An 11,114-nucleotide genomic window follows, 5' to 3' on the forward strand; every position below is an offset into this window, starting at 1 on the left:
CTTCACCCACGCTCAGGACCCAACCTGTTCCTCAGGTTTGCAGGCGAGCCTGTTTGCTCAGGGCCTCAGCCGGATGAAACGTCGGATCACATTTCCTCGGATCGTCCCGGCCAGCTTGAGACCCACCCAGAGCCATTCTGCCTCGCCCTCCTTTCCCCCAGGGTCACCGTTACCTTGGGGATGACTTGCCAGCACGGCGTTCCGCCCGGCTCCTGCAAAGCCACCCTTTTGGCCAACGTGGGCAGTTTTAAGGGCGTCTGGCTCACCTCTAGCGGTGTGACAACACACACAGGGCTGTGCGAGGTGTGGGGGAAGCTGTGGCTTCTCTTAGTGAGGGTTTTCCCATGGGCACCTGGAATGTCCATTTTGGTCCCCACATTACGAAAAAGGTGCTGAGACTTTGGAAAAAGTGCAGAGAAGAGCAACTAAGAGGATCCACGGCCTGGAGACGAAAATATAAGAACGGTTGCAAGGATTTGGGTTTAGCTAGTCTAGAGAAAAGAAGAACTGGGGGGGGGGGGGGACACGATAGCATCAATGACTCAGACAAGGGAATTGAAGGGGAACTCATCAGATTTGCAGATGACACCAAACTGGCAGGTGTAGCCAACACCCAGAAGACAAACTCAGGATCCAAAAAGATCTTGACCAACTTGAACAATGGGCCCTGTCCAACAAAATGAGTTTCAAAGTAGAGAAAAGCAAAGTATTATATTTAGGCAGGAAAAACCAAAGGTACAAGTACAGATTGGGTGAGACCTGGCTCAAAAACAGCAACTGTGAGAGGGATCTCGGAGTCCTAGTGGACGATCCCTTGATCATGAGCCAGCCGTGTGCAGCAGCAACCAAAAAAGCTAACACAATCCTGAGTTGTATAAACAGAGACACAGAATCAAGATCATGCGAAGTGTTAGTACCGCTTTATAAAACCCTAGTGAGGCCACATCTGGAATACTGCAGCCAGTTTTGGTCACCCTATCACAAAAAAGATGTTGAGACTTTGGAAAAAGTGCAGAGAAGAGCAACTAAGAGGATCCAAGGCCTGGAGACTAAAACATAGGAAGAACGGCTGTAGGATTTGGGCCAGTCTGGAGAAAAGGACCAGGGTGGACATGAGAGCAGAATTCCAGTATTTGAGGGGCTGCCACAAAGAAGAAGGGGGTCAACTTTTTTTCCCCAAAGCCCCTGAAGGCAAGACAAGAAACAACAGATAGAAACTCATCCAGGAGAGAAGCAACCTGGAATTAAGGAGAAACTTCCTGACAATGAGAACAATTAACCAGTGGAACTCCTTGCCACCAGAAGTTGTGGGTGATCCATCACTGGAGGTTTTTAAGAAGAGACTGGACAGCCATCTGTCTGAAATGGTATAGAGTCTCCTGCTTGAGCAGGGGGCTGGACTAGAAGACCTCCAAGGTTCCTTCCAGCTCTATTCTGATTGATTGATCCTATACTGTGTTTGATGGTTGTGGTTGTCCCAAAGGGGCTTTTCCAAAAGGCAACTGGACTTTCTTGTTTTTTTTTCCCTTTGAAATCGTTTTGCTTCTTCAGTTCTTCATGCGAAGAACGTCTGGATGGAGAAGCTTCTTGGACGAGGAGCGAAACGTTTTCAAAGAGAAAAAACAAACAAGCCCCCAGCCTGGTCTGCTGCTTATTGAATAGCATCTCCCAGAAGTCCAGCAAGACCAGAGGGATTCTGGGAGATGAAGTTCAGCTTCTCTGCAGGGCATCCACTCGCGGTCCCGGGACTCTGCGACCGTCGTAAATGTGCGTCGGTTGCCAACTGTCTGGATTTTGATCAGGTGACCCTTGGGGGACGCTGCAACCCTCGTAAGTGTGAGAAATAATCATATGTCCCTTTTTTTCAGTGTCTTCGTAACTTTGAACAGTCACTAAAAGAACGGTTGTAAGTTGAGGACCACCTGTCCAGTACAATACAATAATAAAGTAAATAAGGTAAAAAACAATCTAAATCTGAATCTTAAATCTAAATCTAAATCATCTAAATCTAAATCTAAATCTAAATCTAAATTAATCTAAATCTAAATCTAAATCTAAATCAATCTAAATCTAAATCAATCTAAATCTAAATCTAAATTTAAATTTAAATTTAAATTTAAATTTAAATTTAAATTTAAATTTAAATTTAAATTTAAATTTAAATCTAAATCTAAATCATCTAAATTAAATTTAAATAATCTAAATCTAAATCTAAATCTAAATAATCTAAATATAAATATAAATATAAATATAAATATAAATATAAATATAAATATAAATATAAATATAAATATAAATATAAATATAAATATAAATATAAATATAAATATAAATATAAACATAATGCACCCTTCGGGCCAAGATGGGGTGGAGCTGCTGCAAGCAACTGGCAGTGCCCAGATGCCACCTGTTCTGGAAAGGGATCCTAGGGGTTAGAGCATCAGGAAGTGCACTTTTTTTGGGGGGGGGCGTTCAGGACGGAGGGGCATCCTGGCCAGGCCTTTTGGCTTCGGGCTGAGCCTTCGCATCCCTCCTCTTGGCCGCCCTGCCCCTTCCTCCGGGTGCAAGTGAGGGCGAGGCAGCCAGCCAGCCCTTCCCTCCCTCCCTCCCTCCCTCCTCTCTGCCACCTGGGCACGCTGCCCGCGGTTGGCAGGCAGAGCCTCGGTGGGACAGCCAGTTTCGGCTTTGTTCCCGCGTCGTTGTGGGTCTGGCGGTGCAAGGGCCAGGTCCTTTCAGCCGCCTGCACAATGCCCGGCTTTCTTCCAGCCAGTCTCCTCCCTCCGGCCGACCCCGGGTTAAAAGGAGCAGCGGCCTCCCCTCCCTGCCCCTGTGGGAGCAGCTGCTGGGCTGGCCTGGGATCCCGGTGGGTCCCTCCTTCGGCTGGGGGGGGGGAAAGGGAGGCCTTGAGCCCAAGGCTGGGAGAGGAGGGGGCTGTCTCGGAGCTGGGCTCCCCCCTTGCTTGGGTTTGAGCCAGCCCCCCCCCTCGCAAAACTCCCAGCAACTTGGGAAGGGAGAGAGTTGGGCCACCTGTGCGGTGGATCCTGGCTTCCCTCCCCCAGCCGGGATCCCGAGCAGCGGATCTCTTTCCCCTGCAGCAGCTGAAGCCGTTGGGGCCGATGCTGAGGCTTCGCTTTGCCAGGGTGGTCCTGAGCGCCAGGCTCCCCGGGGTCCGGGCGAGGGGGCCGCTCTGCTGGGGGGTCCCCTTGCTCAGCCCCGAACCTCCTTTCCATTGCAGGGCGCTGCGGCGGCAGACGAAGCAGCCGGGGATGGCGGACAGCCGGGCAGTGCCGAAGGACAGGGTCCTGACCCTGGAGTCCATGAACCCCCACGTCCGGAAGGTGGAGTACGCCGTGCGGGGGCCCATCGTTGCCCGGGCCAACCAGCTGCAGAAGGAGTTGAAGCAGGTAAGCCGGGCAACTGACTGGATCACGTGTCTGTTCGCGAGTCCGAAAGTTGGCTTAGTGGCTGGCTTGCTGTATTAGTTTTTCCTTTGCTTTGCTTTGCTTTTTAGCTTAGTGTTTAGTTTAGTCTAGTTTTTAATTTAGTTTACTTTAGGGTTTAAATTTATTTAATTTAATTTAATTTAATAATTTAATTTATATACCGCCCTTCTCCCGTAGGACTCAGGGCGGTGCACAGCATATTAAAACAGACAAACAAAATACATCAAAGAACAAAAAAACCCCCCATAAAACCAAATTAAAACCAAATTAAATTAAAAGCCAAATATCCCGCCCATCACACTGTCTACCCAAGATGAGAGCGTGGGCAGCTTCCTTCAACGCGGGCGGTTTTGTCTTGACTCTCCTGGAATACAGGCTGTCCCCAACTTACGACAGTTTGTTTTAGTGACCGTTACAACGGCACTGAAAAAAGGGACTTACGTTTGTTTTTCCCACTTAATGACCGTTGCAGCATCCTCTGTGGTCACGTGATCAAATTTGGGACGCTTGGTAACCGACTCATATTTACGACGGTCGCAGCGTCCCCTGGGGGGGGGTGTCGCGTGACCCCTTTTGCGACCTGGGAAAGCCGGATTCACTTAACAACCGGGTTACTCATTTAACAACTGCAGTGATTCACTTACCAGCTGCGGCAGGAAAGGTCATAAAACAGGGCACTGAGCACCTGTCTTGCTTAGTAACAAAAAAGTGGGGCTCAGTTGCGGTCGTAAGCCGAGGACTGCCTGTAAATACGCCCTATTCTCCTTAATGCCCCCTGATCAAACGAAAGGAAACGGGAGCTGGGAGCCCCAGAGGGGAGAAGGCGGGTGAACTTCTGGAATGAAGCCGGGATGCTGACCTGGGTCTGGTGAGGGGCAAGCTGCAAGAGGTGAGGGAGGTGAGTTTAGGGGGCTTTGCATAAAGACCCTCTCAGATTATGGGATGTCGGTATTGAAGCGGCCCCCTGGGAAGAAGGGCGGTCTTCTTCCTGGGCGTCAGCGCCGGTGGTGGGTGGGATCCAGAGAAGACCACTGTCCAGGAGAAACCCCTCAAGGTGGGACTCAGGACGGGTCTCAGGGACTTCCAGGGTAGATCACTTCTCCTGCCCCAGGTGGATCTGGAAGGATCCTTCCTAAGCCTTTCTGTTGGCTCAGCCCCCAGTTGACCTGCTGGGCTCTTCTTGATGACCTCTTGACCTCATTGCGGATGACTCCACTTCCTAGACCAGGGGTAGGCAACCTCGGCCCTTTTATGACTGGTGGACTTCAACTCCCAGAATTCCTGAGTCAGCCATGCTGAGGGGAAAGGGAGAGGTTTCCAAGCTGAGCCATGCTGGCTGAGGAATTCTGGGAGTTGAAGTCCACCAGTCATAAAAGAACCAAGGTTGTCTATCCCTGTCCTAAGTCCTCCTGCTCTAATTGGTGAGCCTCCTAGAGCAGGGGATAGGCAACCTTGGCTCTTTTATGACTCATGGACTTCAACTCCCAGAATTCCTGAGCCAGCCATGCTGAGGGGAAAGGGGGAGGTTTCCAAGCTGAGCCATGCTGGCTCAGGAATTCTGGGAGTTGAAGTCCACGAGTCATAAGAGAGCCAAGGTTGACTACCCCTGTCCTAGACTGACCTAGACTTGGAGGCTGTTGGGGGCCTGGTTTCCTCTGAGTCGGGCTGGCTGGGATGAGCCTGGCCTGACCCCACGGAGCAGCTGAAAGCTCCGAGATACCAGGTTGATGTGTCCTGGGCGATTGCTCCAGCATCTCTGTCCATCCAGATATGCAGGGACTACAATTCCCATTATTATACGAGCAACTTCACCCAGGAGTGTTCATACACTAGATGGGTCCAGCGTTAGTACCACTTTATACTGCACTGGTAAAGCCACACTTGGAATCCTGCATCCAGTTTTGGTCACCACGATGTAAAAAAGATGTTGAGACTCTAGAAAGAGTACAGAGAAGAGCAGCAGAGATGATCAGGGGACTGGAGGCTGAAACATATAAGGAACGGCGGCTGGAATTGGGAATGTCTAGTTTAATGAAGAGAAGGACGAGGGGGGAATAGGATAGCAATGTTCCAGTATCTCAGGGGCTGCCACAAAGAAGAGGCAGTCAAGCTGTTCCCCAAGGCGCCTGAAGGCAGGACAAGAAGCAACGGATAGAAACTAATCAAGGAGAGAAGCAACCTAGAACTAAGGAGAAACTTCCTGACAGTGAAAACAATTAACCTGTGGAACAACCTGCCTCCAGAAGCGGTGAATGCTCCAACACTGGAAGTTTTTAAGAAGAGACTGGACAGCCATTTGTCCGAAATGTATAGGGTTTCCTGCCTGAGCCGGGGGTTGGACTAGATGACCTCCAAAGTCCCTTCCAACTCTGTTATTCTGTTAAATATTTCATGTCTGACTTGCCCATTCTTTGCTCTCCAATCCTTTTGCCATGCAAGTATAAACTTTACAAATTGTACCCTGAATGTTTATCTTTGCCTTACTGTGTGACATATAATCCAGATGGAAGCTATTGTTGATTAAATCTACTTCTGTTATGTATCTATATAGTAGTGTTCCAATATTTGAGGAGCTCCTATAAAGATGGGAGAGTCAACTTATTCTCCAAAGCGCCTGAAGGCAGGACAAGAAGCAACGGATGGAAACTGATCAAGGAGAGAAGCAACCTGGAACTAAGGAGAAACTTCCTGACAGTTAGAACAATTAACCAGCGGAACCACCTGCCTCCAGAAGTTGTGAATGCTCCAACACTGGAAGTTTGTAAGAAGAAACTGGACAGCCATCTGACTGGGATGGTACAGGGCTGGGGAATTCTCCACAAGCCTTAACGTTCCCAAGGTTGAACATTCCTGGTATAGAGTCTCCTGCTTGAGCGGTGGGAGCGCGGGGGTGGGGTTGGACTAGAAGACCTCCAAGGTCCCTTCCAACTCTGTTATACTGTTCCTGGTGCCTCTGCCTGCAGAGGAATGATCTGGCAAGTCCCTGTGAGGGGAGGGCAGTCTTGGCGCCCCCCCCCCTGGGAAATCAATGCCCAAGGAACTGCCTTAACTTTTAGGCAAATACCGTGCAATCATTTTCGAGGCGATAAGGAGGCAGGCAAAGGCGCCCAAGGACGGCGGGGTGGGTGAAGTTGACCTTGAGGTCCTCTAGGTTTCTCCCCCACGTCAGAGCCAGGTGGGAAAGGAAGTCAGAATAACAGAAGAACAGACTCAGAAGGGACCTTGGAAGTCTTCTAGTCCAACCCCCTGCTCAGGCAGGAGATCCTAGGCCAGGGGTAGGCAACCTGGGCTCTTTTATGACCAGTGAACTTCAACTCCCAGAATTCCTGAGGCAGCCACGCTGAGGGGAAAGGGAGAGGTTTCCAAGCTGAGCCATGCTGGCTCAGGAATTCTGGGAGTTGAAGTCCACGAGTCATGAGGGGGCCATAGTTCCCCATGCTGGCTCAGGGATTCTGGGAGTTGAAGTCCACGAGTCATAAAAGGCCCACGGTTCCCGTGCTGGCTCAGGAATTCTGGGAGTTGAAGTCCACAAGTCATGAAGGGGCCATAGTTCCCCCATGCTGGCTCAGGAATTCTGGGAGTTGAAGTCCACGAGTCATAAAAGAGCCAAGGTTGCCTACCCCTGGTCTAGGAGGCTCACTGCTTAGAGCAGGAGGACTTAGGCCAGGGGTAGGCAACCTTGGCTCTTTTATGACTGGTAGACTTCAATTCCCAGAATTCCTGAGCCAGCCACGCTGAAGGGAAAGGGAGAGGTTTCCAAGCTGAGCCAGGCTGGCTCAGGAATTCTGGGAGTTGAAGTCCACCAGTCATCAAGGGGGGCATATTTCCCCCATGCTGGCTCAGGAATTCTGGGAGTTGAAGTCCACGAGTCATAAAAGGGCCCAGGTTGCCTACCCCTGTCCTATGCCATTACAGAAAAATGGCTGTCCAGTCTCTTCTTAAAACCTTTCAATGTTGGAGAAGGGAGGGAGGGAGGGAGGGAAGGAGGGAGGAAGGGAGGAAGGAAGGAAGGAAGGAAGGAAAAAGAATAACAGAGTTGGAAGGGACCTTGGAGGTCTTCTAGTCCAACCTGCTCAGGCAGGAGATCCTATGCCATTACACACAATCTCTTCTTAAAAACGTCCAGTGTTGGAGCATTCACCGCTTCTGGAGGCAGGTAGTTCCACTGGTTAATTGTTCTAACTGTCAGGAAGTTTCTCCTTAGTTCCAGGTTGCTTCTCTCTTTGATTAGTTTCCATCCGTTGCTTCTTGTCCTGCCTTCGGGGTCTTTGGAGAAGAGGTTGAGCCCCCTTCTTTTTTGTGACCACCCCTCAGATATTTGGGGGGGGGCAACACTGGCAACTTTAAGACTTGTGGACTACAACTCCCAGAATTCCCCAGCCAGCAAAACTGGAATTCCCCAGCACAGGTAGTCCTCAACATACGTCCACATCTAAGCCCAAAATTTCCGTTGCTAAGCGAGACGGCCGTTAAGGGAGTTTGGGCCCATTTGACCCCCTTTCTTGCCACAGAATCACGGCAGTTGTTAAGTGGCCACACGGTCGTTAAATGAATCCGGCCTCCCCCCTTGGCTTCGCTTGCCAGGAGGTCGCAGAAGGGGATCACGTGACCCCCAGACCACTGAGGCCGTCGTAAGTACGAGTCGGTGGCCAGGCGTCCGCATTTTGACGACGTGACCCTGGGGACGTAAGTGTGGGAAACCGCCGTAGGTCCCTTTTTCCCATCCCGTTGTAACTTCAAACGGTCACTAAATGAACTGTCGTAAGCCGAGGACCGACAGTACAGGGAAATGGCAATAAAAGTGACCTCCATCTTGAAAATATGAAATGAACCATGATCATATAGTCTTTGATTAATTATTGTTATTTATAAATATTTTGATATATAATTTATATATATAGTTTATAGTTAAGTTGATTATTGTATATTAGAGTTACAGTAAGTTTATACTTGTTTATATTATGAAGGGGTTGTTTGGGTTAGACTTGGATTATTATGTGATTATTCCTGTACTCAGTTCTGGGAAGTCCGGGGGGGGAGGAGGGGAGAAGGGGTTTAGGGGATAGAAATTATAAAAATTGATGTATTTATATATTATAGGCAAATAATGGAATTTTATTAAAAAGAGGAGATAATAATAATAATAATAATAATAATAATAATAATAATAATAATAATAATAATAATAATAATAATAATAATTAAAAAAAATTGGAAGGGACCTTGGAGATCATCTAGTCCAACCCCCTGCTCAGGCAGGAAACCCTATACCATTTCGGACAAATGCCTGTCCAGTCTCTTCTTAAAAACTTCCAGTGTTGGAGCATTCACCGCTTCTGGAGGCAGGTTGTTCCACTGGTTAAATGGTACCCCAAACTGCTCGGCTGGTACCCCAAACTGCACTCGAAGAGGTGGTTAAGAAGGGAGTTGGGATGTAGGGAGGTGGAAAGGAGGAAAGAGGAGAGGTTGTGGGTCTAGGGGGAGGAAGGAAGAGGAAAGTGAATGAGGGTGGACGCAGGGCGGGGACCGCCGAGCGTCTCCGAAAACGTATTGAGTAGGATTATCTTTTTTGCTTGTGTTTTAAGTAAATGCATCATATTGGTATTGTTTGTTGTTTAATTTGAAAAATTAATAAACATTTTATATATATATATAAAAAAAGTGACCTCCATCTTCATCCCTTCCTTTGCCAGGGGGTCAAGAAGCCCTTCGCGGAAGTGATTGCAGCCAACATTGGGGACGCGCAAGCTATGGGGCAGAAGCCCATCACTTTCGTGCGCCAGGTATGTCTAGGGGGCAGGGGGGGGACGGGAGAGACCCTCCCCTGGTCAGGCTTATCCCCGTTTGCCGGGGGTCCCTCAGACTGACCCAGACAGCCTTGGTATCCGGAACAGAGGGACTCTGAGTCTGTGCAGAGAGCCCACGAATACCTCGGGTGGGAGACCTGGGAGGGGGGGGGAAGTGGGGGGGGATGGCGAGGCGGGGGGAGGCTGCAGCATCACCCTAATTCCCCCCTCCCACAGGTCAGCGCCCTCTGCATGTACCCCGAACTCCTGAATTCCCCCGATTTTCCTGAAGACGCAAAACAGAAAGCCCGGCGACTCCTGGCCGCGTGCGGAGGGCAGAGCATTGGTGAGTGTTTGGACATCCCTGGGGGGGGTCCCTCCTTCCCTCCCCCCTTAAAAGGGGTCCTAGGAAGACCCACCTGGGTAGGAGCCTCACCTGAGCCCCAGGAAGAGCCGGACCCTCCAGTTTCACTTGATCTCTGTTTCCATGGAAGTATGAGTAAGTCCTCGCTTTACGTCCAACAACGGAGCCCAAATTTCCATCCAGGGGTTCAGTGAATTTCCCCCCGTTTTACGTTTCTTGCCCCGGTTGTCGAGCGGACCCCTGCACGTTGTTAAGCGAGGAATACGGTTGTTAAGTGAAACCGGATTCCCCGTTATCGGTAGGCCACAAAAAGGGGATTTCGCATGACCCCGCGAGGCTGTAACGCGTCATAAGTGTGAGTCGGTGGCCGAGCGTCGGAATTTTGATCGTGGGACGGGTGAGGAGGCTGCAACGGTTGTTAAGTGGGGAAAACGGTCATAAATCCGTGTTTTTTCCCCCCCAGGGCCGTTGTAACTTTGAACGGTCACTAAAGGAGCTGTTGGTAAATTGAGGAAAGGTCCAGATTTCAGCAGGCTGATCAAGGTGGACCAGATGATCTCCTGGGTGACCTGGGGCGGGGGTCTCCAACCCTGGCCACTGTAAGACTTGTGGACTTCAACTCCCAGAATTCCCCAGCCAGCATGCGCTGGCTGGGGAATTCTGGGAGTTGAAGTCCACAAGTCTTACAGTGGCCAGGGCTGGAGACCCCCGCTCTGGAGCAAAGAATGATGCCTCTTTCAGATAGGGAGGGGGCTTCCCCTGGCTGCTGGCCCCTGTATACGGGGGGGGGGGCATGCAAAGCCACCGGCTGTGGGCGGCCCTGTTGGGCTGCTCTGGATTAAGCATCTTCTGGAGACCTGGGGGTGGGTGGGTGGGTGGCTAGACTGGACCCCAAGGCTAGGCGTCAGGTGTGATCCAGCAATTAGGCCAGGATGACATTGGGGCATTATTGGGGGGCTTCCCAGGCCCAGCGGCCTTGAGCATGGCGTGCCCCCCCCACCCCCCAGAGTTAACTTATATAAAAGATTTATAGGCTGCCCAGAGTTTTTAAGAAGAGACTGGACAGCCCTTTGTCTGAAATGGTGTAGGGTCTCCTGCCTGAGCAGGGGGTTGGGCTAGATGACCTCCAAGGTCCCTTCCAACTTCTTTATTATTATTAATTATTATTATTATTATTATTATTATTATTATTATTATTATTAATAATAATAATAGGAAATAATAAATAGACCAGTGAGCTGCAGAGCCGAGTCCGAGTCCGAGTCCTCCTCTTCCTCCTCCTCCTCCTCCTCCTCCTCCTCGCCCCCCACCCATTTTCTCTACCTGCCTTCTCCCCCCATCAGGGGCCTACAGTGCCAGTCCTGGGATCGAGCTCATCCGACAGGATGTGGCTGCCTTCATCCAACGCCGAGATGGGGGGATCCCCTCCAACCCGGAGAACATCTACCTGTCGACGGGGGCCAGCAGTGCCGTGGTGGTAAGGAGCCCAAGCCCGGGGGAGCCACTGGGGAAAGGGGGGGG

At 50.2% G+C, this 11,114-nt stretch overlaps 1 protein-coding gene across 1 annotated transcript; it reads left to right on the plus strand.

The window, feature by feature from the left end:
• Positions 1 to 3,266: 3,266 nt before the first annotated feature.
• Positions 3,267 to 11,070, plus strand: LOC107300044 (alanine aminotransferase 2-like; the record flags this gene model as incomplete). The annotated part of the gene is made up of 4 exons (XM_015829388.1): positions 3,267 to 3,404; positions 9,137 to 9,226; positions 9,467 to 9,575; positions 10,937 to 11,070. Coding segments are annotated over exons 1-4 (471 nt in total), but the record flags the coding sequence as incomplete, so codon positions are not given.
• Positions 11,071 to 11,114: the final 44 nt, after the last annotated feature.

Source organism: Protobothrops mucrosquamatus, unplaced genomic scaffold, assembly GCF_001527695.2.
Source record: "Protobothrops mucrosquamatus isolate PMUCROS unplaced genomic scaffold, P.Mucros_1.0 scaffold6012, whole genome shotgun sequence".
NCBI classification, from domain to species: Eukaryota; Metazoa; Chordata; class Lepidosauria; order Squamata; family Viperidae; genus Protobothrops; species Protobothrops mucrosquamatus.